General features: G+C 36.3%; 1 protein-coding gene across 1 annotated transcript in view; it reads left to right on the forward strand.

Moving 5' to 3' along the window:
- ACSS3 (acyl-CoA synthetase short chain family member 3) overlaps window positions 1-24,375 on the forward strand; it is a 144,806-nt gene that overhangs the window by 51,894 nt on the left and 68,537 nt on the right. Inside the window, exons 3-7 of the mRNA XM_059683717.1 lie at window positions 2,983-3,171; window positions 8,345-8,479; window positions 11,978-12,118; window positions 21,851-21,931; window positions 22,024-22,119. Coding sequence (XP_059539700.1) covers window positions 2,983-3,171; window positions 8,345-8,479; window positions 11,978-12,118; window positions 21,851-21,931; window positions 22,024-22,119 — 642 coding nt within the window. The remainder of the gene's footprint in view (window positions 1-2,982; window positions 3,172-8,344; window positions 8,480-11,977; window positions 12,119-21,850; window positions 21,932-22,023; window positions 22,120-24,375) is intronic.

Consider the following 24,375-nt stretch of genomic DNA (forward strand, 5'->3'; position numbering starts at 1 on the left):
TTTACCCCTAACAAGCACTACAAAATAAATTTACTCTATTGATTGTATAAAACTTTTGTCTTTAGAGCATCTGTGATGTGATTAGCAAAATTGCAAAACACTGAGGATTAGCTGCAAGAAGCAAGGTAAACTAGGCCAAATGCTCGCCCTCTAGCGGTTATAGGGATCTGGTGCAGCCTAATTTGACAAGGGTTGTCTTCTGGGCAGTGGTTAACAACTCATGCCTACAGGAGCCAAGCAGACAATATAAATGGAAGAAGTGGGTGGGAGAAAAATCAATTATTGGCATATATCTTACTCTGTGGTTATGAAAGTCTGGTGTAAGCACATAACATAAACAGGATGTAGACAATACATTTTAAATTCAGAACGGGAAGAAAAATGCAAGCTCCGTGATAAATAGACCCAGGGAATGGCGAGCTGTATGGCAAACTGAGCAGGTTCAATCGATTGTTGTCATTCAAGAACAGGAACCCAGTGTTGTTAGACCTTCCAATTTTTCTAGAGAAAATAGAAAGCTGGGTTTGTATATGAAACCGTCTAATTTTAATATGTTGGCTCACATGTATTTTGGAATAACATTTGTCCAGTTTTAGATCTTTCTTTCAAAAAAGGTCTTGATTTTATTTATTTATTTATTTATTTATTTATTTATTTATTTATTTGTTTGTTTTGTTAATCCTCACCTGAGGATATTTTCCCATTGATTTCTAGAGAGAGTAGAAGGGAGAGGGAGAGACACACAGAGAGAAACATCAATGTGAGAGACACAGTGATCGGTTGCTTCCCACCCCTGACCGGACCAAGGCCAGGGATCGAGCCTGCAACCTAGGTAGATGCCCTTGACCATTATCAAACCTGGGACCCTTCAGTCCCAGGGCGGATGCTCTATTCACTGAGCCAAACTGGCGAGGGCAGTCTTGAACTTATTTATTTTACTTCTTTTAGAGAACAGAAAAAAATGTTGGCATCTTTCAACAACATTATGAAGTGGAACTGGAATATAAAGTTGCTGAATTATTGCTAGCTTGAGTCTTGTTGAATATTATATTTTATTCATCAACAGACACTATGAAGATGCTGAGGTTATAGCTGTAAATAGGACAAGCCCTCCTTGTTGGTCTCTCCCGCTGCTGTGCCTTTAATGGGAAGCGAAGTAATGTCATCACGGAGCATGGCCACTTTCTGCAGAGATTGCACACAGATGTTTGGATATGACTTTTTAGTGTTTATCTTGATTCTGAATTCCACATAGAATTTAAGTGCATAACTTATATTATTTTCATGTGTCCTTCTTGTAACTTTTTATGGGGCAGCACTGAATTATAGTTTGCAATGTAGGGGAGAATAAGATGCTTAGATAGCTGTTACTTTCTTTCACCAACGTTCTTAACCTTGACCACATCTTTCCCCATCTGAACAGAGGAAGTAAATCAAAAGAAAAGAATAATTAAGAATGATCAGGATTCAGACCCTTTAAACTTGTTCAAAAAGTAGGAGCGGCAGAGTGAAGTGAAAGGAACCACAAATAGCCGTGTGGCCTACTTCCTTTGTTCAGGCCTTCTCTGCTCATTATCTTGAACATAACATATTCCTCCCAGTCACCCGCCGGATCCCTGCAGGCCCTTTTAGCTGTCTGACCTGATCTACAACCATATTTTTCCTTTTTTTTTCTGATCCAAATCCCCTAGTCTCCCTGCTGTTCCCTTTTGTCATTACATCTGACCACCCTGACACCTTTGTACTGGTATTCTCTCTGCCTGAAATAGTAGATTTACAGATTCACTTATCCTCAACCTGCCACATGTCTTGGCCAAAATGTCACTTTCTTAGTGAGGTCTATTCTGTTTGTCCCATTGAGAATTATACCCCCTGTACTTCCAATCCCCTCTACTTTGCTCTACTCACCTCTACTCAATAGCACTGATTACCTTTAACATAATGCATAATTTACTTATGTTTATTATAAATATTTCTTTTGCTAAAACATAAGTACTCTGAGGATAGAGACCTTTATCTAATTTTGATTACTAATGTTTCAAAAAACAGTGGCTGGCATATATAGGTACTCAATATATATTTTTAAAATGAAGAAAGGGTGAATGTCTTATTCTATTAGGTCTGGGCATACCTCCCACAGGAGGTAATTGCCCGGGGAAAGGTTATATCATGTATGGACTTATGATCTGTTTTGTTTTTATTACTAGAAATTGCAAAAACACATGTTAAGAGAATAAAGACATTTGTATATTTGGTCTCAATATAGAGGGCAGTCACTTTGTATAGATAATTAGCATAAAAACTATGAAGAAAAATAATTGACTTGAGGCAAAGAGCATGAAGTCAAAAGAACTGTGATGATATCTTGGCTACACCAGCTTCTAGCTCTCTCACCTCTGATTAGCTATTTATTATCTCCGAGCCTCAGTTACCTTATCTTTAAAATAGAAATAATAATAATAATGTACTTTTTCTTTTTACCGTATAAGTGTATAAGTGATTTGTTTTCTTTCATAAAACATATGAAACATACTTGTTTTCTTCAACAGTTAACCCAACATATATCTAAATCTATAATCATTTCAATTTTCTATTCATGTGACTGATTTACCTTTAGAATATAAGCTCCACCAGAACAAATTTGTCTTTGCTTTTCAATGTCGTGTTCCAAACTCTGCATACAACATATGACATGTAATAGTTTCTCAGAAAACATGTTGTTATATGAATAATTAAACCATTTAAGCCAGGAAGTTCATATGGTGTAATAATAGTAAGCTGGTTTGTAGTCAATTGTTATAACACAGATGTCTGTTATTATTGTCACTATCTAAACCATCATCATCATCATCATCATCAAATATGGATCTCAGGCTTCTTTAATTCACTAACAAGAGGGCGATCATCTTCTTGTGTTACCTACTTAACTTTTTAGTAAAAGAACACAGAAAACACTTCACTGATCTAATGATTGTGTTACAGGTCTCTAAGCTGGCTGGTGTTTTGGTCAAGCATGGTGTCCAGAAAGGTGACACTGTGGTTATCTACATGCCCATGATCCCTCAGGCAATCTATACGATGCTGGCATGCGCCCGGATAGGAGCCATCCACAGTCTCATATTTGGGGGATTTGCATCCAAAGAACTAAGTACCCGCATTGATCATGCAAAGGTAAGTGCTTTATTTGGAGAAATCAAGCAGTAGTGTGTACAGGACAGCCATATCTGCGGATGAATCATCCAAGAATGATCTGTACTTAGTAGATCCTCCTTTAATACAGGATACCCTAAAGTTTACTTTTTCTTTGGCATATATCTGTTAATCAAAATTTTATTTTTGCGTCAGTAGTACATGAAAGGCATCTTGCTAGGTGCAGTGAGGAATATAAAATATAAGTTAGTGTGGCATATATTTGAGTGTATAAGACAAGTAAAATAACTAATAACTAATTTATTTATTCAACATATATTTATTAAGTTCCCACTATGTGCTTGGTACTATGCTTGGAGCAGGGTAATAAGTGATACTTATCCAATGGTGGGGACACATAACTAGTTTTATACTCTATGCTTCCAGAAATGGTGGGGCAGCACGGAGGATAAGAGAGGGTGTCAGTGAGGAGTAGAGTGGCAAGTTTAAATTGGATGCTAAATAAACTTGATAAGGGTGCCTGACATAGAGGACTCATAAAATAAACCTAGCTATTATTATTTTATTAATTTAGAGCAGTGGTTCTCAACCTGTGGGTCACGACCTTTTTGGTGGTTGAACGACCCTTTCACAGGGGTCACCTAAGACCATCCTGCATATCAGGTATTTACATTACGATTCATAACAGTAGCAACATTACAGTTATGAAGTAGCAACGAAGATAATTTTATGGTTGGGTCACAACATGAGGAACTGTGTTTAAAGGGCCAGAAGGTTGAGAGCCACTGATTGAGAGCATTGATCAGAAATTTTTTTTTGTATGTTACAGATAGTAAACATTTTAAGCATGTGGGCCACATGGTTTCTGTTGCAACTACTGAGCACTTCTGTTGTGCACAAAAGCAGTCTTAGATGCTACGTAGAAAAACTCATAGCAGTGGGCAAGGTGTGGCTCTCAACCATAGTTTGCAGACCCCTGATTTCTTTCTTTCAGTTGGATGGTCAAAGAAGTGAGATTTCTTTTAGTTGGGTGGTCAAAGGAAGTGAGATTGTACTTAGATCTTGGCTAAAATTCAGCTAGCTGAAGAGAATGACCTCATGGGATCCAAAAGGAGAGAAAAACAATATAAGTCTAGTATTAGAGGTAAGAAAGTGTAAAATTCATCTGGAGGCTAGTGAATAGACCAGTGTGACTGAAGAGGGACAGAGGTGACCTTGCAAAGGCAGTTTCTGTCTGAACTGGATCCTGTAGACCTTGTCCAGTCAAAGGTTTTGAGCAGACAAGTGTCCTGTTTTAAGCAATGTTAAGAGGAGGCAAGTCTTTCCATATGATGAGTGGGATAGAGGTGAGAGGCCCGAATAAAAACCTTCGATAGGTGGTCTGTTTGTGAAGCAATGGGCCATGTACAGGAGCATAAATGGCAGTGGCGAGATGAAGAAAGGAAGGTTGTTTGTTATACGACTAAGAGATGATTGCCCTGGCGCATGTGGCTCTGTTGCTTGGGCACTGTCCCGTGCACGAGGGGGTTGTCAGTGCCATTCCTGGTCAAGGGTGCATGCCCAGGTTTTGGGCTCCATCTCCAGTGTGGGGTGTGTGGGAGACGGCAGATTGTTGTTTCACTCTCATATAGATGTTTCACTCTTTCCCTCTCCCTTCCTCTCTCTCTAACAACCAATAAACTATTTTTTAAAATAAAGAGTAAAAGATGATTTACCTTAGAGCAGCGGTTCTCAACCTGTGGGTCGCGACCCCTTTGGGGGTCGAATGCCCCTTTCACAGGGGTCGCCTAAGACCATCGGAAAACACGTATATAATTACTTATTGTTTTTGTGATTAATCACTATGCTTTAATTATGTTAAATTTGTAACAATGAAAATACATTCTGCATATCAGATATTTACATTACGATTCATAACAGTAGCAAAATTACAGTTATGAAGTAACAACGAAAATAACTTTATGGAATTGGGGGTCACCACAACATGAGGAACTGTATTAAAGGGTCATGGCATTAGGAAGGTTGAGAACCACTGCCTTAGAGTTTTATAAGCCCAAGATGAGACATTCTTAACAAGGAAGGAAACTAGTGTATACACACAATGTCTGTAGATTCTATTACATTTTGAAAATTAAATGTCTTTTAATAACTACTGCCTTTATAATTACTCAAAGTATGTATACACTTTGGGGACACCCTGTGTATTGAAGGCCCCCTGAGTGCTAGGCATACAGTGAAGTTTTGCATGTCTGACTTCATTTGGAACAGATCATTTATTAGAACTAGAAGCTGGTTTGTGGATTAACTGGCTGGATTTCTCTTTCTCTCTCTCTTTTTTAAACATGTTGAGTTAGTGCTTATGAAGGGAAATCTCGAGGGAAATATAAGTCAATCACTGACCTGCAAATCAGTGGGCAGTGGGGACCTCTCTGAGGAAGGTATAGACTCCAGTTTTTTACCTGCAAAAGTCTAAACACCATTTGGATAAAGGTATGAGATGTATTCTTTCCTTCTTGTAAAATTTCATATGATGTGGGGAAATTGAGATGTATAAAAAAATAAGTATTTATAAAATGTATGCTGTACCAGTGGAGGAATTTTTATCACACACATACACACACACACACACACACACACACACCACATTTTAAGAATTTTATGCAATAAATGCATTATTTTATAGGCAAGACTTTTAATCATGTCAAATTAAAAGCAAGAAGATGGAGATAGAGATGTATAGCTGAGGTATTTTGATACAATTAGTAGTTGAAATCAGGGATGATTTTGATGTCATGATTTTCAAATAAATAGGCTGAAGAAAAAGTTATATTTTAAACAGAAGATGGTAAGAATATATTGCAATAAGTCAGTCAAGACCAAATAAAACTGTTAGTGGCTCTCAGTTCTTGAGTTTGGCAAAGAAAGAATTCAGAACCAAGAACTCGAGTGCAGGAGGAAGTTCATTTAGCATGCAAAGCAAAAGTATCCTGGAAGAGAAGATTAGAGCGGGTTGCTCAGAGAGATGCATTGGCCTTTTAGAAAGAAAGTCACAGAGACAGAAGTGTGGCCTCAGGAAACAAATAACAGAGGCAGAAAGAGGGCCCTTGGAGATGGGTCCAGGGGATTAGCCCGGGACAAGCTGCCACTGCCCACTGCTTCCCTGCTTGCAAGTCTCATGGGGACCCTTAGCGCTTAGGAGAGAGAAAGCAAAGATACATGCCTGAAGAGAAGGTGCAACCATGTTCAAGAGAGCAAGTGCCCACTGCGTCCCTTGTATTAAAGTTTGTTTAATCTACCTCCTAAAGACTGGAATTTTAGGGGAGCTCTCAGGTGAGGATCTCAGTAGACTATTCATCAGCTTTCCAAATGTGTCCTTTAATATGCTGATTCATCAAAATGAGTGTATCAGGGTCATTCTCTGGTCAGTTTCTCCTTCAAAGAATGTCACTAAAGAGGGACCAGGACTGAGGGAAGTCTGCCCTTGCAATTTATTATCTGGCTGTAAATTGCTCAGCCAGTTGTTCAGCTATATGGCTCAGTTTCCCCATTCCACTTGCCAAGGAATTTTCTTAGTTTCTTACTATCCTGTCTCAAAACTTCCAATAAAAGACTAATAGAAATGTAAAAATGAATTATTTTTGTAGAGGGAGAGTCTAATTTTGACTTTATTAAATTATTCAAGTTTTGATATATTCTAGATGTTTTTAATTTGATGTGTAATTTTTATTTATTCAGAATTCTAATCTTAGGGAATGTTATCTAGAGTTACTTTTGTAAGTAGTAAAGATATTAAAATATGAATTATACTCAAATGTCTGACCTTTAAAAATATAATAAAAGGAAATAAGACTTACTTTTTTTTTCCTTTTAAAGGCAGCTTGATGTAGCAAAAAGAGAATATTTCCGTAATCAGACAGAATGGGCCTCTCTCTCATTTCACCACTTATAACCTGGGGCAAGCTATGTAACTGCACGCAGCCTCAGCTCTGTGAATATTAAAAGATATTCAAAAAGCAGAAAGTACTGTATATGCATATATTGGGCATAATATAAACCTTCTCTAGATGAAATGTGTTGTAACCAGAAATTAGAATTCAGGAATAGGTTCACTATCTCCGATTGATTATCTGTCTCCTGAATAATTTATTATCTGTTTGCTTTGGATTTCTTGGTGAAGAAATAGTGTATGTAAAAGAATAATGACGTGTTTGTTTAATTAGGGAGAGTTTTGGTTCAGCTCCACAAATATTTATTCAGAGCTTATGGTATGGCAATCATTGTGCCAGACATAGCAGACACGGAGGTGAAAGGGACCCACATGTGGCCTGGGAGAGCTTCCTGTCCAGTGGTGGGGATGAAGGAACACTGATATAGTCGGACATCTGAGGCTTGCCCAGAGTATACTGAGGGAGGGAGATTCCCCTAACTTCGGCCTCTTCCAGGCATGCCTATTGGCTCCATCTATGTACATCTTCAATAACTAGCAAGTTGTCAGGTAAAGAAAACTGTCGCGTGCGTCTTAATGACAGAGGCAGGATCCAGCTTTGTGGGGTTGAAGCCTAAATCATTTGGGGGCTCTTTTAAGAAAACAATACAACAAAATTACAAATATTTATAGAAAATGAATATGTATTTAGAATGAGAAAAAGAATCATGAAGGAATTATCAGAGATTTGGTTTCCTTCCTTCAGTGGTCTCTAGGCATTTAAGCAGAGATGCTTACATAAAAACAAAACAAAACGAAACCAGTTAAAAATACTTCCTGATAGCAACTAGGCTGCCCCCCCACTTCTACCCCCTCCACCTAAGAAAATGCTCCAACTTCAGCAACAGCCAACTGTTATGGGGCCTCTACAAGTGAGGGGACCCTAAGCTTACATTTTACCGGTTCATGGCAAATCCACTGGCCTGATGGCTTCTTTGGAAAGCATTTTTGCAGCTCATACTTAGTAGCTGAAAGCAGGTTGACGTGTAATTTTGAACAGGTAAGTGAGATTTATGTGGAAGTGGTTAGGTTTATAACATTTAAAAAGGGCTTATTGGTTTTTAGGTCATTTATTTAGTCAATAGAGAACAAAATTATTCAAGCATTTCTTTAGCAATGTTAAACTGCTTGCCTGCACCTGAAATACTGTGATCACCTTAATTAGGGTTGTTAAGCTTTCTCGTTTTTTATTTTTATTTTTAATTGTAGCCCAAGGTGGTGGTTACAGCATCCTTTGGCATTGAACCTGGAAGGAAGGTAGAATATATGCCACTTCTAGAAGAAGCGCTGAGAATTGGACAACACAAACCAGATAAAGTTCTCATTTATAATCGTCCAAATATGGTAATCTGAATATTGAATTTGGTTCTTGCTTATAACAAGTGCTAAGGATGATTCTTGTTTCATCATTTCATACAAACCCTTTAATTTATGAACTATTAAATATACTTCCTGAATATACTTTCTACTTTTGGCAAAAAAAAGATATTAGATATGAGTGATACTTTCTCTCTTTATAAAAAAACCAACTAGCTTAAAATAAAAAGATGAAAACACAGAAATAGCTATATTATTATTGAATTGATTGTATAGTCTACTGAGATATCATTTATTAATATAAATTATAGCCATAATAATAGTTCTAGTAACACTTACTAACTGCCTACCATATGATTTTTAAGACACTCTACTAGTGAATCATTTAAAAAATCCTCTGGGTAACTGTGAACTAGGACTAGGTGATAGCATTATTCTTATTTTAAAGAAAAGGAATTGGATGAAGAGAAACATACCCAGCTAGTGTCAGGGTCATGACCTGAATGCATGAACTCTGACTGCCTGCCTATCCTGAACTATCCTGCCTTGTGGAAAGGTATGATCATTTTGTATGTGAATTATTTTTTAAAACTTTAGAAAGGTATTTAGTTCAGAAGTAAAAATTATATTTAGGAAAACAATATTTGAATATTCTAAAAAGATACCTTATTCTGTGATCCATGAAGGAAAAAAAAAAGCAGTATAACACATCAATGAATATATATTGCAATTGCTTTTCCTAGTAAATTGGACCTTCTTTTTGCATTCAAGCACATATTCAGGTATTTATAGTAGTACCAACTTGGGTTTCTAGCAGATTAAATTTTTTTGCATAAGAAAAATTGCTAGAGTGGAATTGATCATGTATAATTTTGTGGAACTCTTGAGAGCTTATCTGCAAAAAATGCTTAAATGATAAGATGTAAGAACAGAGAGCAGTAAAAATTATGTCATTTTCATTACCACCTAGCAATTCTCTTCACCACATTAAATTCCTGTGTAAAGTTTTAGTTGTCGGTGGCTCATGAATTGCTGCACTCAATGATTTTAATATTCTTACTGTGTCAAAGAAGAATTTTAAGTTTCTTTCAGATGACCTCAAGCATATTTTTAAAAAAGGTTTGTTGCTCTAAATCAGGGAATGCAATGTAAGCAATAAAGAAGTCTTTGGGTGAGAGAAGATTAGAGAAGGGAAGGAGCACACACACACACACACACACACACACACACACACACACTCACACACACACAAGCATTTATGTGGGTATGTGTGTGCTGTTCACACAAGTATGAATTCATGTAGAATTTATAAAGAACTTATGCCAGGTCTGATGCTGAGTACTTTCAAATACTTCTTATTTAATTCTCACAAACTCATAAATGCTATTACTAGCCTCATGTAGCAGATGAAGAAATAGATGCTATTACTAGCCTCATGTAGCAGATGAAGAAAGTGAGTCGTGGAGAAATCATAGCCCAAAGTCATACCTAGTAAGGTGGTGGAGTCAAGATTTGAATTCCAGTTAAATAACTTTTAACCAACATATTTCTTTTATTTTATAATACACCAGATTTTTCTAGTGCAAATCTCTTTCTTCTTAATGAGTAGAGATACATTCTTCCTCTCCCCCTCCCATACATAACTGTCTCCCTTTCTCTTCCTCTCCCTTTTTTTAAAGACCCCTCTTTCAATTTTGACATGTCTTTATTTTAGATGAAGGCTTTGGATGTCTCTTGTTCTTCATATTAGAACTGCTGTGCAGGCAGTAATTAAGCCCAATGGACTGGCTTTACTTTGACTTTAGGGAGACACAAATTGAAGCTTAGTGGAGTCTTTCATTAACCAGATTTGCTTTTTTGCCAGAGGAGATAAAAACCTGGCTGACCCTCCTAAGCCTCAGGAAATCAAATTAAAAGAATATACTAGCAGTCAGCTCTACTGTTGTCCCAATTATTGCCTTTTATGAATGTTAACAACTAAGAAGGCCTTGTGTATAGAGGTAAATGTATATCTGTAAAAGCTAGTGTTGAATTTTTCCTCTCTTCCTTTTATCATATCTATTTTACACACATGCCTGTGGTCCTTAGCCTGAAAAATAACCACTCATTCAAGTCCTCATTTCACTTGATTTATAATTATTTTTGTGATGACTCAGTTGGCATATTTAATTATGCACTGTGATTTTTTTTAAAGTTCTGTAATATGATGTCAAAGGCTTGACAATTTGAAATTTGTTATGTTTGATGCATAAAAACAAATGAAAAAATATACAATTTGGTCACTGTTAACTATTTTCACTTATCTAAGTGGCATACTAGGGTTTTTCAAAGTGAGGCTGGAGGTGCCTAAAACTTCACCTTCATGGAAATCAATTCAAATTGTTATTTACCAGTGTGTTTATTCATATAGGCATTGCAATTGTGATGTTATATTGAAGTGTTAATTCGTAAATGTTTGCATTTAAAAATATGACCAATTTAACAACCCTGATCAATACACTAAGGAGCCCTGGAAAACAGAAATGGCCTGGCTCTTCTAAATCTCTCATAGTCTCTGGGTTTAGCTTCACCTTGATGAATGATGATTACTATATTCTAGGCAGATCTTACTAACTTTCACCAAGGAATGTGTAGCCTTGCCTTGTGCCTATACTAACAAGTTTACCAACTGTAAGCTTCCTGATCTTGAGTTTAGTTATCATTTCAGAAAATAACTCAACATGTGCTGGGTCTTAACTCTACTTAAATAGATGTAACTCTCCATGAGGGTAATTTTTCCATAAGCCACTTCCTTACTCTTCACCTGTCTGGCCTATTTCACTAGCACGAGTTGTAAAGAGGTCTGCCTACTTTCTTTTAAGGTATATGTGTCTAACTCATGACTCCGATATCATAAAGTTTACAACACAGAGCTTGGTTGTAAGAACAAAAAGAAAAACTCAAACATTTCTACCAAGTGAATCAATGACATAGATGGAGGGAAACTTGCATAGCATTTTGGATATGTCACATACCCCCATTAATTTTCAAAACTGACTTTTCTTCTTTTAAAAGCAAAAGTAGATTTTCCCCCTACCCTTAAAAAGGATTTAATATTCTCTTATTTTGAAAGACAGCCACAATATTATTCCTAAATGACCCTTGTATAAAGAGAAATCCTAATGGGTTAGTTGACATTTGATTGTAAAGATGATAGTTCCAAAGGAAAAGAAATTGGTTACAAAAATAGAAATTAGTTTATAAAGTTAATAGTAAAAACACATTTATGAAAACATAAACCTCTGTTAGTTGTTAAGCTTCGTTGATGAAAACATGACTGCATCACATTGAGTTTCTTAAGGTTAGCCCCAGATTCAAAGCCAATGGCAACTGTTGGACTTTTTATGAACATTTACCTGAGACGTTTATAAATCTGATATTTAGTGCTATGCAGACAACCTAGATTGTAAGTCAGATGCTCAGACTAACATTGTTCTCTGATTTTAATCTTTGTTCAATGCCTATTCACAATTTTTTGCTCCCCAGGAGACAGTTCCTTTGGCTCCAGGTCGTGACCTTGACTGGGATGAAGAGATGGCAAAAGCACAGTCACACGATTGTGTTCCTGTTCTTTCGGAACATCCACTATATATTCTTTACACATCTGGAACAACAGGTTTGCCGAAGGTATTCACTCTTTTAGGGATAAGGATACAGTGGCAGAGTTCTTTTGCACAGAAAATATTTGTTTACTAGCTGACAATGCTTGCAGACTATACCTTGAGGTTTAGACTTAGGTACTTTATAGTTTAAAGAAATGTTGTGTTTAAAAACAGAAAAATCCTATATAATAAAAGGCTAATATGCAAATCGTCTCCTCAACCGGGAGTTTCACTAGGAGGCGGGCTGGCCAGATCCTACCTGTGCATGAATTAGTGCACTGGGCCTCTAGTATGAATTATATTTAAGGTCAAGGATTCTGCCCCAATTTTTTCCAAACTCTTTACTTATATCAGCAATATACAATTACTTAAGCTATTAACATTAATAGAGGTTTGACTGAATATCAATTGGTTTAATAGAATTTTATAAAAATATAGTTTAAGTGAACTATTTTTTAAATTTAGGTATAACTTTTATACAGTATAGGATTGATTTTTGATCTAAGGGAGTGTAATTCTTTGTTATAAATACAAGTGCAAGAATTGGTCTAGAGAGTTTGAACAACAAGCAATTTATCCTGAGTATTGAACCCTTTGATTTTGAGTACTGAAGACACTCAGAATTTTTAAATCTGCTTACTGTGAAAGGTGTCTTCACAAAACAAAGTTAAAAGCATCAATATTTATGAAGATGTCAGATAACAAATTCCACTTCTGCCTGGTATTGCCAAACAATACTGTTTCTTTATACAATTTCATAACGGCTTGCAATATCATCTTTCTATTCATCTTTATTAGAGGGTTCAACATTCATTGAGTCATAGAATTTTAGTGGGGTAAGGGATGTTCACAATCGCCTACCTCTGAGAATATGGTGGCCTTTTTGGTTAATATTAGTTCTCTATAGCATCAGAGTTATAAAAACATAAATGGCTAATAATCTTAAAAAAGGGAAATAAAGATGTTCCATATAAACTCACTTGCTGTGAATAAGATAACAGTTGGTAGGGGAGTATTATCTTGCTGAGGAGAGAGACCATGTTTTATGTCATTTTAGTCTATCATTGTGTGCTTTGTGTGTAGTTGGTGCTTATAAATGTCTGTTGAGTGCATAAATAAATAAATAAATAAATAAATAAATAAGGGCATACACATAAAGTTATTTGTGTCATTGTAGAATCAAAGCCTTAGCATTCTTTTGGAAAACAACTTTGGTCATTAGAAAAATAAATATTTGTTATACTGAAGACTCTTAAGGCTTGTTCAAGTGATCTGCTGGACCAAATCCTTACCCTCCACTTTTTGCAATTTTACATTATGTGCCAGTCACATAGAGTCCAACTGAACGCTTGGCTGTAAAACAAAGGCAAGTTTTAATCTAATATAAAATTATTAACATGAAAGGAACCCCCTGACCTTGAAAACCTAACCAAAAACAAAATAAAAATAAACAGAAAGTCATTTTAGCTCCTTAAAAGCCACAGGAAGGTGTGTGCAGGAGGCAGCCGATGGATGATTCTCTCTTATCATTAATGTTTCTAACTCTCTCTCTCCTTCTACCTTTCTCTCTCTGAAACAATAGGAACATATTTTTAAAAATAAATGAAATAAAATAAAAGCCTGAAGAAATCTTATAAGAGCATTTGTATCACCTCAATGTCTTAAATTACTCTGAAACTCACTGTGGCCTGGATGGGGAACTTTGTGGGAGGATCCCAAAAAGAACTTAGAAACTCAAAACGGACTCAGCCAGTGTAGTAGAAAGAAAGGAAAACAATATAGAGAGCATTACATAATAAGTGGTAGCTCTGGGTCAAGAATTTCTCTTCTAGATTTCTAGATGCTCAAACTGAAAATCACTTGAAGTTCTAATTATTCTCATTTATCCTATTGTGCCATAATGAAGATAATCTGTTTCAGTGATTAGCAAAGGCTTTAATTGTTTGGTGATCTTTAGTCACATTGAATTTAACTCAATTCAATATACATTCATTGAGTTTTCATTCTGGACTCAGAGAGATACAAATATGAGTAAACCACAGTCCCTTCAGTCTAGTGGGGTTAAAATATATATATACACACAGATAATGCAAGATAAACTGTATTTTTTTAAAAAGAAATACATTTATTTTTTTAGAGAAAGAAGGAGTGAGAGAGAGAGAAACATCAATTTGTTATTCCACTTATTTATACATTCACTAGAGGCCCGGTGCACGAAATTCTTGCACTGGGGGTGGGGGGTACCTCAGCCCAGCCTGCACCCTTTTGCAGTCTGGGAACCCTAGGGGGATGTCCGAAGGACGGCCTAAGTTGTCAGTTGGACATCCTTAGCGCTGCCGTGGAAGAGGGAGAAGCTCCTGCCACTGCAGCTGAGCTCACCAGCCATGAGCCTTCTGGCTAAGGAGTGCTTCCCCAGTAGGAGGGCACTGACCACCAGGGGGCAGCTCCTGCATTGAGCACCTGCCCCCTGGTGGTCAGTGTGTGTAATAGCAACCGGTCATTCAGCCGTTCAGTCTATTTGCATATTAGCCTGTTATTATATAGGATTGGTTAATTCTTGTATGTGCCCTGACCAGGGATCAAACTCACCACCTGGGCATATTGGGACGATACTCTAACCAACTGAGCTACTCAGCCAGGGCTGAATGGTGCTCTTGCTCTGAGAGGACAAAGCTGTTTCTTTCCAGTAAAAGAAATTCAATGGTATCTGAAAGATTACATTCAATGTATTCATCAAATATTATTGAACACACACATAGGTGTTTGACTCTCCTTTTAGAAGTTTATATTCTCTAACTGGGACACAGGCGCTAAACAAAGAGCTCTGCAATATAAGTGTTATGAAGAAACATAAAGTGGGGTAAGGGGCCAGAGTGATGGAGAAGTGGGAGTACATTTCTATCAGAGAAAGCTCTTGATGAGGTGACACTGGAAGGATGAATAGAACTTCAGAGAGTGACATCACAGCGAGGAGGGCATCCAAGGCAGAGTGGGCTAGCATAAGCAAAGGCAGGAGTGTGTAAGGGAGCTTTCAGGATGGATAGTGCCGGCGGTGCAAGGGAAGAAGAAATGGCTAGATATATAGGTGAGAGCCAAGCACCCTAAGTAAGAAATTTAGGTTCATATTCTGTATGTAAGGAATGGAGGGCACTAATATTTTTTAAGCAGGAGAAAAAACATGAAGGAAGGTAATCCTTGCAACATTTATTGGAAATATAAGTACATATAAACAACAGAGGCAAGGAAATTCCAGGTTGTTTTATTAGATTAGGTCCTAAACTTTAGGACTTTACTTAGGACAGCTCACTTAATAGGGAGGGATCAAATTTGGTTCAAGGATAGGACTGGTGCAGAGGAGGAGTCCAAGACTTTGAACCTGAGAACATGGGTTAACTTTTGAACATTTCCTGAGCTAGAAACACAGGAGGACGGATTAGGCCTGGAGAGGCTTTTTTGTTGTTGTTTTTTAACATATTGAGGGTGACGTGTCATTTTTAACATGAAGATGCCTAGTCAATAGTTGGAGGTGAAGATCTGAGGCTAAGAAATACATCTGAGTTTGTAGATAGACCCTTGTGGGTCACCAGTATGAAGTCTGGTGTTTACATCATGGGAGTAGGTAGATTTTGGAAAGTCGGATGTGTAGTATGGCAAGAGAAAATAATCATCTCTCAAGATAACTCAGAAATACTTCTCTCATCTCTTTAATGAACTTTAGAATTTCAAATGCCTTGAGATTATACATTGCCAAAAAATCATTTCTTAAAGATAAATATCACATGATCTTGATCATTTATGGAATATAATGGACAACCTAAACTGATGAACAAAAACAGATCCAGAGACAGAGAAACATTGATCAGACTGTCAAATCTCAGAGGAAAGGTAGGGGAGGGTGGGGTTAAGGGGGAGAAATCAATGGACACAGACAACAGGGGGTTGAGGGCATGAGTGGGGGTGTGGGGGGCAATGAGGGGGTAAGGACACATATGTAATACCTTAATCAATAAAAATAATCATTTCTTTTTTTATAAAGTTTTTTTTATATTTTATTGATTTTTTACAGAGAGGAAAGGAGAGGGATAGAGAGTCAGAAACATCGATGAGAGAGAAACATCGATCAGCTGCCTCCTGCACACTCCCTACTGGGGATGTGCCCGCAACCAAGGTACATGCTCTTGACTGGAATCGAACCTGGGACCCTTGAGTCTGCAGGCTGACGCTCTATCCACTGAGCCAAACTTGTAGGGCAAAAAAAAAAAAAAAATCATTTCTTAAATGATCTCTTACTCCTGCAGTTAGCTCCCAGCATCCTTTTTCTTCTTAAGATTCTCACTTCATTTTTGGTATGTATAATCAGGATTAATGGGATCTGAAAATTTAATATTTGGGTTCTCAATAGAAGTACAGGAAAGATGAGCCCACATTCATTATGCAGCATTTAGATATAAGTTTTATGTCATCATTTAGTTTGATTTCTCAATCTTTAATCTTCACAAGGAAAAATAATGTTAGCCCATAAAAATATTCTGCTTAAAAATGCTCATTTCTCCTAGGCACATATAAGATACACATAAGACAGTCTGTTCTTTGGTTAGAACTTGCAGTTATATTTAGGGCATATTTGCATCTCTGCATCTGCCAGCCCTGGATTTGTCAGGTTGCTCTATGACAGGTTAATCTGTTAGCTGCTGGAATATTCCGGCAGCCACAGCGGAGCTGCTTTGCATACATCTCAGTCTTGTGGGCCTCTATTTTGTTTGGTTAGGTTGCCAGCATTCAAGATACTTCAAAGAGCTTCATGATAGAAGAATTCCTCATCTGGATGGGGTGCCTTTTGGGAAGTGAGAGATTTAGTGACAGTCATATTTATGTTCTTTTTGCTTAATATCACAGAGGGATAGTGAAACCTATTCTATACACTACCTCCCCCCGCAAAAAAAAAAAAAAAAAAAAAAAAAGTGAAAAATAAGTTAGTGCCAAAAGAGAACAGGGGAAAAGAAACCAAAAGGAGAAGCTTGAAAGGAAGGCATGCCAGGAAGATGTAGATAAGGGCTTTCGTCCTGATGTGCATTTACACAGCTTATGTCACTTTATTCCTGCACCTTAAGGGACTTATTCATATTCCCTACCAAAAAAAATTAAAAAGTCAAATATAAAAGCAGTGAAGTTTGTTATCTGTGTTACAGTTCTTGTAGTTAAAATGCTGGTCTTGTTACACCGCTCGTTGCCCATTACCTCACAGTTGTTCAGATCAACAAAAATGTCTACTGCTCATAGAGGCAGCATCAGAGCTTGTAGCAAGAGATTTTATGTTTGATGGGATATCCTAAATGGAACCATTCCATTTCTACTGATATGCTTCACTAAGTTCTACAAGTTTCAAAGGTTTCCCCTGATCCAAGAAGAGTATTTTTAAGAAGATGTTTACATGTGCTCATTCAATTAACGTTCAGTCATTTAATCTGTGGACAAATGTATTGAAGTACTATTCTATGCCAGACTGTGCTGAAAGACAAAGGCTTCACCTCACAGCACCGCCTGGTGGAGACCCAGCGCAGGTCGGGCTGTCAGTGCTCGGAGGAGGTGTGCAGGCCATGCGGCCCCGGAAGAGGATGGGACGCGGTTACTGTGGGATCCTGGACAGCGTCCAGCAGAGGTGGCAGCACTTTCGCTAGGGCTTTAAGGGCTTGTGTGATGAACTAGGAGCTAACCGAGTTCAGAAGAGGGGTGGGGGTGGGGACTTACTCTAGGAAGAGGGAATATCATCTGCCTAGCCATTATAAGAAAAGAATAATGTTGATGTGTTGGATTTTTTAAAGTGATCAGAACCATACCTTTTTTCTTCTCAATTTGCTGACTTCAACCATTGCTTAGTGATGGATTTTCTATCTTCAGGCAAAATATTTCTTCTTTTCGCTTTATTTTTTTTCCTCAACTTGTCAGGCTGAAATTAATATATATGAAATGGATATAAACATGCATACGTAAAACATGTAAACATATAATATGTATAGATAGACACACACATTTACATGTGTGTGTGTGAATAAATATTTATATCTCATGTGTGTAAACATGTCCATTTTCCTTGTATAAGCCTTTATCACAGAGTTGGGTGACAGAGGGGCTCAATTTAGGAAGCAAAGTTTTGTCACATATTCTAGAATTCTCTTACCTGAGTATTTGGAGATTTTCCTCTTATTTTTATAGATCAATTTAAAAACATGTTTAGGATGAAGAATTTCAAGCTCTTATTCTTATCAAACACCTCAGTCTTCTTTCCTCTTCTGCAACAACCCATATTGTTCTAACTATTTTAACTTGCAACAACGAAAACTGCATAACACTTGATATTTACCTGGTTTCTGTGTTACTTTATCAGTCCTATTTATGATGTTTTGTGGCTGTCCTTGTCTTCAAAGACAGCTCATTAAGCTGGGCATCGCACGGAGCCATCTGTGACAATTCTCTGGTCCCATTCCTGGGTAATTAATGGTTAGCGTTTCATTTTATTTGTACAGATTGAATTTTTAAAAATGCCCTTCTATTGAAAGTGGGTTTTATGATTTTGTTCTCTTTTCTTTTCTTTTTTTAAAGAGCACATTCTCATTGTTTCCTTTCCTGTTTCTGAGGTAGAATTCATTTTTATGTCTTTATTTGTGGAATGGAGTGTTATTCCCACCTGGCTGTCTTTCAAGTTCTGCAGAAGACTAAGTATAATGGCCAATTCCACAGAAAACAGAGCAGTACATTGGCAGGTTACAGAGCTTTTCTGAGAATATATTAGGTCATCTACTGTCTTTACTTTTAAGGAATATAGAGTGTAAGTACATAAAAAAGTAATAACAGAGACTCAAAAGGGTAAAATGCAGTGTGCTTATGTTTCAGGGTTAAGCATTGGTATTAAATAAGTACTTTTGCCTCATACTCAGGTTTCAAATATATGTTCAGATTCCGTTTTTAGTTTTTGATCAATTTGGTGTACTTAGGATATGATGATTTTTTAAAAACATAATTTATGTGTTTTCAAAGGCTCAACAAGATTTCTCTTTTGCATTTTAATTATCATTACCTGGAAAGTAGGATTATAAACAAGAAATAAAAAATACTTTCTTTTTAGTCACATGTTAATAGCAACATTATAATGAACTCTTTTTTAACATAATCTTTTAATTTTTTTAACTTTCAAACGTCTTGTAAAAGATCTACATGGAGAATATGAAATGATGCAGTTCTTTTTTCTGCACCATATTAAATACTTAGAAAATTGCAAACTATTATCTGAATATTTTGGAGGCAATACCAAATTTCAGATCTAAAGTCTAAATTAATGAATGGCAAAGTGATGCTTGATGGAAATTATTTCACTATTTCATCCTTTAACAAAATAAAAATAAGTGGGTATCAAATACCAATAAAAAACAAATATGGATTTTCTCTCTCCTTTAGTTCCATTTTAATTATTTTTAATGAGAATCTTTTAAAGTAACCTAATTATTTTGACATTTCTGCCTTTTGGGTGGGATTAGCACAGGGAGAAATAAAAATCAATAATTGCCAACTAAGGAAATATTTTTTAATAAGATTTTAAATTTTAGCTTTTATGTTTTAAAATTTTTGCTTTTATAAATTTAAATGCTTTACCATGCATGATCTCATTTTTAAGCCTCACTTTTTTTGGGTCAAATGAATTAAATATCTACCATCTTACAGGCTGAGCAGCATTAGTAAATATACTTTAAAAAGTAATCACTTGAGAGAAATAGAAATTTTGTAACCTATTCTTTAAGTTATCTTCTCAACTTCCCAAGTGAATTGCTACTTATTTATGTCATCCCAAGCCTTTAATTCCTTTTTATCACTTCCGGTTGATTTACCTTACCCTCTGTATTACATAATCTAAAATTTGACCCATTATAATATTTATAGTTATTGATAAAAATGAGCTCTGAATGCAGAGACAGGAGGTGTAGAGAAAATTCCAAAACATTTTGAGTGAAATCATTACTGACATTATCACTGTCTACTGTAATGTATGGATAACATATTTTCTATGAAAAAGTTCACTTTTTTCTCCACAAAATGAGTACAGATTTTTAGAAAAGAACATTTGCAAGTTGATTACCTTCAAATTCATCAAGCCAGTAAACCAGAGGAAACGACCTTCTCAGAAGGACAAAGGAATTAGCAAAATACATGAAAGATAATACAGAATAAATTGGGGAAAGAGCTGCACAGTTTACATGGGGAGATGCGTAGGATTTCTCATTCTCCCAAGGTGATCAAGAGAGCCAGCTGCATGCTAACTATGGCATACAACCCCAAAAGTAGCTGTCAAATGTCAACAAAGTGATATTTGCTAAGAGACCAGGTGTTGCTGCTGGTAGATAAAATGTGTTCCACAGCTTGGTACCTATGTTTTATTAGTGGTATCCGAGGAGAGCAGAAATTTTAGTAACTGACAGAAAGTCAATTCCTTTTGTATTTCACTCATTTATGTATGTGTGTTACAGTCGCAGAACTATGCCAGAGAGGTGCAATTAGGTACGCTAGGACCACATGTGCCCTTTGGGTAAAATAATTATTTTCTGCACAGAGTAATTATTATTGCTCTACTAAAAATGCTTCATAATGCATTTGAGGGAAATGTTGAATATTTCTTAGCAAGCATTCAACTTCCTGCTCTAAATATTAATATCAGGTCTTTTTTTTGAGCCAATGATGATTAATCTTTATAGTGAAGGAATAAACAAAATTGATTATTAAATTTACCATCAGTTCTTATTTATCATGAGACTTTGCTCAGTTTTCAAGTATGGCTCTGTATAAAAGTTGCGTATGTTCAGTGTTGTGGATAGCTGCTAGAAACTGGTTCAATCCCTCCCGTTGCCCCAAAATGTAATATAAGGCAAATCTGTCAGCCTTCGATCCAACCCACCAGGGTTGATTCCTCAGAGTTTCAGAATTCATCACTAAAGAATTGCTCAGCTTAGTACTGGGCTAGCATGATCCCCAGTTCAGCATTGTAATGAGGCTCTGGTTAGAATATGTCTTTTTTTCTTCTAAGCATACTAAAATTTAATAATATTAGGGGCTAGACATCCTATTATAGTCTTTATTCTAGACACACAGCTACCTTTGGTCTTTCTGTGCACTTAATTTTGAGTTTCCATTTTTGTTCTGGAAATATATCTGAAAATGTAATGTTGTTAATTTATGTTACCACTAGAATACATTTTTTTAAAATATATTTTATTGATTTTTTACAGAGAGGAAGGGAGAGAGATAGAGAGTTAGAAACATTGATGAGAGAGAAACATTGATCAGCTGCCTCTTGCACATCTCCTACTGGGGATGTGCCCGCAACCCAAGAACATACCCTTGACCGGAATCGAACCCGGGACCTTTCAGTCCGCAGGCCTACCCTCTATCCACTGAGCCAAACCGGTTTTGGCTAGAATACATTTTTTATTGCATGTGATTCTGTGAAATCGTAAGTTTTTCTTTAGAAGGTCAAGAATGATGTGTGAGAGTGGATTCTGCAATTGAACTGATGTGGACAATTTATCCTGTGCTTATTATTGGAGGAGCCAAAGACGAAATGACTCAGATACAATTATATAAAAGTCAGAGTGATTTGTAGCTTATGAAAGATGAAATACTTTAAACAGAAACTTTTTTTAGGTAGATCCTAGGAAGACAGAGACTCTTTTAACACATTATTAATTTTAGTTTTATTTTTTCTCTCATTTAGGGTGTGGTTAGGCCCACTGGGGGGTATGCTGTAATGCTAAACTGGACAATGTCTTCTATCTATGGACTTCAACCTGGAGAGGTAATCATGGATGTCAGTTCATTTTACATGACATTTCTCTGATTAAGATACATGCGTTTTATTGTGGTTTTTGTTTTTTTTTTTGTTTTTAGGTGTGGTGGGCAGCTTCTGACTTAGGCTGGGTTGTTGGACATTCCTATATCTGTTATGGACCTCTTCTTCATGGGAATACAACAGTTTTATATGAGGTAATAAAATGAAATTAATGCAACATATGCATAATATTATTTTACTGAACCATTTTGGCATGTAGGTCTATGTAAGAGTAGAAACAGAATTGGGACAGGGGACATTTTTATATTTTTATTTGTGGAACAATGCCCTAAAAAATTATATTCTGAAAAACATACACTAAAAACTTGATGTCTATCACTAATAGATTTCTAGAAAATATTATATTAATACCGATCTTAGAGTCTTAGTAAGGAAAATAGTTATCATTAAGCAAGAAACAAAGATTCACCTTTTTGTTCTTATAGGATTAATGGGTTTCCAAATGTATGATGTCTTGATTTTAGGTAGATGTTTTCACTGGTTTCTGATGATGGATACACAAACATGGAAGAAAACCATAGGCTGACCAGATTTATAGCTAAATAAATTTTTGCTTTAAGATTCTGTTGCATGGATTAATGTCACCCAGGAATAAGATTTCTGTGTGTATACTAGAAAATTTTGCGCATATGCTCATTATGTTTGATTTTATCTATGCCTTTTATGAATACTTAAAACACATAATTAGAGTTGTAGGAGGCCAAAATTTAGAGGAATAGCAAAATGGTAGTTTACTAAATCAGTGTTGAAAATTAAATTGGACTTTTGGTACAAAAAGCACAAAATAGGAAAATATGGAAATCTTTATTTTATTTTTATATTAAAAATAATTGCAGAGATGAAGAATGGGAAACTTGAGTTGGTTGCAGTTTATGTGGTTAAGTGCCTGTGCAATATAATTGTCCATAATTCAAACAAAAGCATTTGGTAGAATTGCTTTAAAAAATGTCATGCTAGTATATAATGTTATGATCTTATTTAATTCTTTCACATTTGGAAACTTGTGTTCAGGTTAATGGGGAGGAGAAAAAATAATTAACTTATTAGAAAGCATCTGGAGCCCTAGCCAGAGTAGTTCAGTGATTAGAGCACCAGCCGAAGTATGGAAGAGACACGGGTTCAAGTCCTTGTCAAGGGCACATACCTGGTTGCAGGTTTGATCACCTGTGGGGTGTGTGCAGAAGGCAGCCAATCGATGTGTCTCTCTCACATCGATCTCTGTCTCTCTCCGTTCCCCCTCCCTTCCACTCTCTCTCTCTCAAAAAAAAAAAAAAATCCATGGGAAAAATATTCTTGGGTGAGGATTAACAAAACAAACAAACAAACAAACAAACAAAAAGGCATCTGGAAGATGGGGACTGGGATAAAAATAACGTCATATGAGAAAGAAATGAAGGAATCGTGAAAGGTCAGTTTGAAATATAATATATTTACTCTCTCTCTATATATATATGTTCAGTATCTTTTGATATTTAAAGAATTGCTATATATAATGGAAGTAGTGTAGTAATTCAGAGTTCCAGGGCCAATATTTTGGGAATTAGACATAAAATTAATTGTCTAGTAGTAGAATAGTCAACTTCTTAAATAAAAGGTTCTCTTTTATATAAAGTCTCTCAATATCAGACGAGGAACGTGGAGAAGGGAATTTTATACGTGGGATGTGGATAATAGTATTAGATCATGTCAAACTTCAAATCCTGCAATGCAATGATTCTGAAAAAAAAATAGAGACTATTCTCTATATTTGTGGAATTCTTCCAGTCACCATTTGAAGATATTAGTGTTCCTTCATTTTTACCTGGCTGGTTTTCTCTCTAAATGGTTGGGACATTAAGTCAGATTTTGACCCATTAAACCATCTCTAAAAGGGTCTGGGTTGTTTGTCTTTATCTAGAATGATGTGCTCAAGAACAGTGTAGATGCTCTATAAATACTTGATTTTGCAGAAGAGTGAATGAAGTAAGCTACATTTTAAAAACTTTTCCCTTCACTTATGTTTTTTTTCCTATGACTTGTAAACATACCAAATTCTCTGTAATCACAAAACTAAGCCTTTTAGACAACTTCCCACTTCTAGCTTGCCTATCTTTATTTTCTTCTGCACTAAGACCCTTGAAAAAAAAACTCTACCCACACTGTCTGAACATATTCTTCATTCCATGGGAGTCCAAGTTCTGTCCACATCACTTCATAGAAGCTGCTGTAGCAGAAGCCAACAGTGACTTCCTAAGTCAAAGGGCCTCTTTGATCTGATTTTATTTTCCTCTCAATGGCATCAACCCTGACAGTTCCTTGCAGGTAATTCTCTCTCCACTTTTGTGCTCCATGCCCTTTTCTGTTGTTCATGCTGTATCTTTTGCCTGGCATGACTTTCCCTCTGATTTTTT

The sequence above is a fragment of the Myotis daubentonii genome, chromosome 2 (assembly GCF_963259705.1).
Source record: "Myotis daubentonii chromosome 2, mMyoDau2.1, whole genome shotgun sequence".
Classification (NCBI taxonomy): domain Eukaryota; kingdom Metazoa; phylum Chordata; class Mammalia; order Chiroptera; family Vespertilionidae; genus Myotis; species Myotis daubentonii.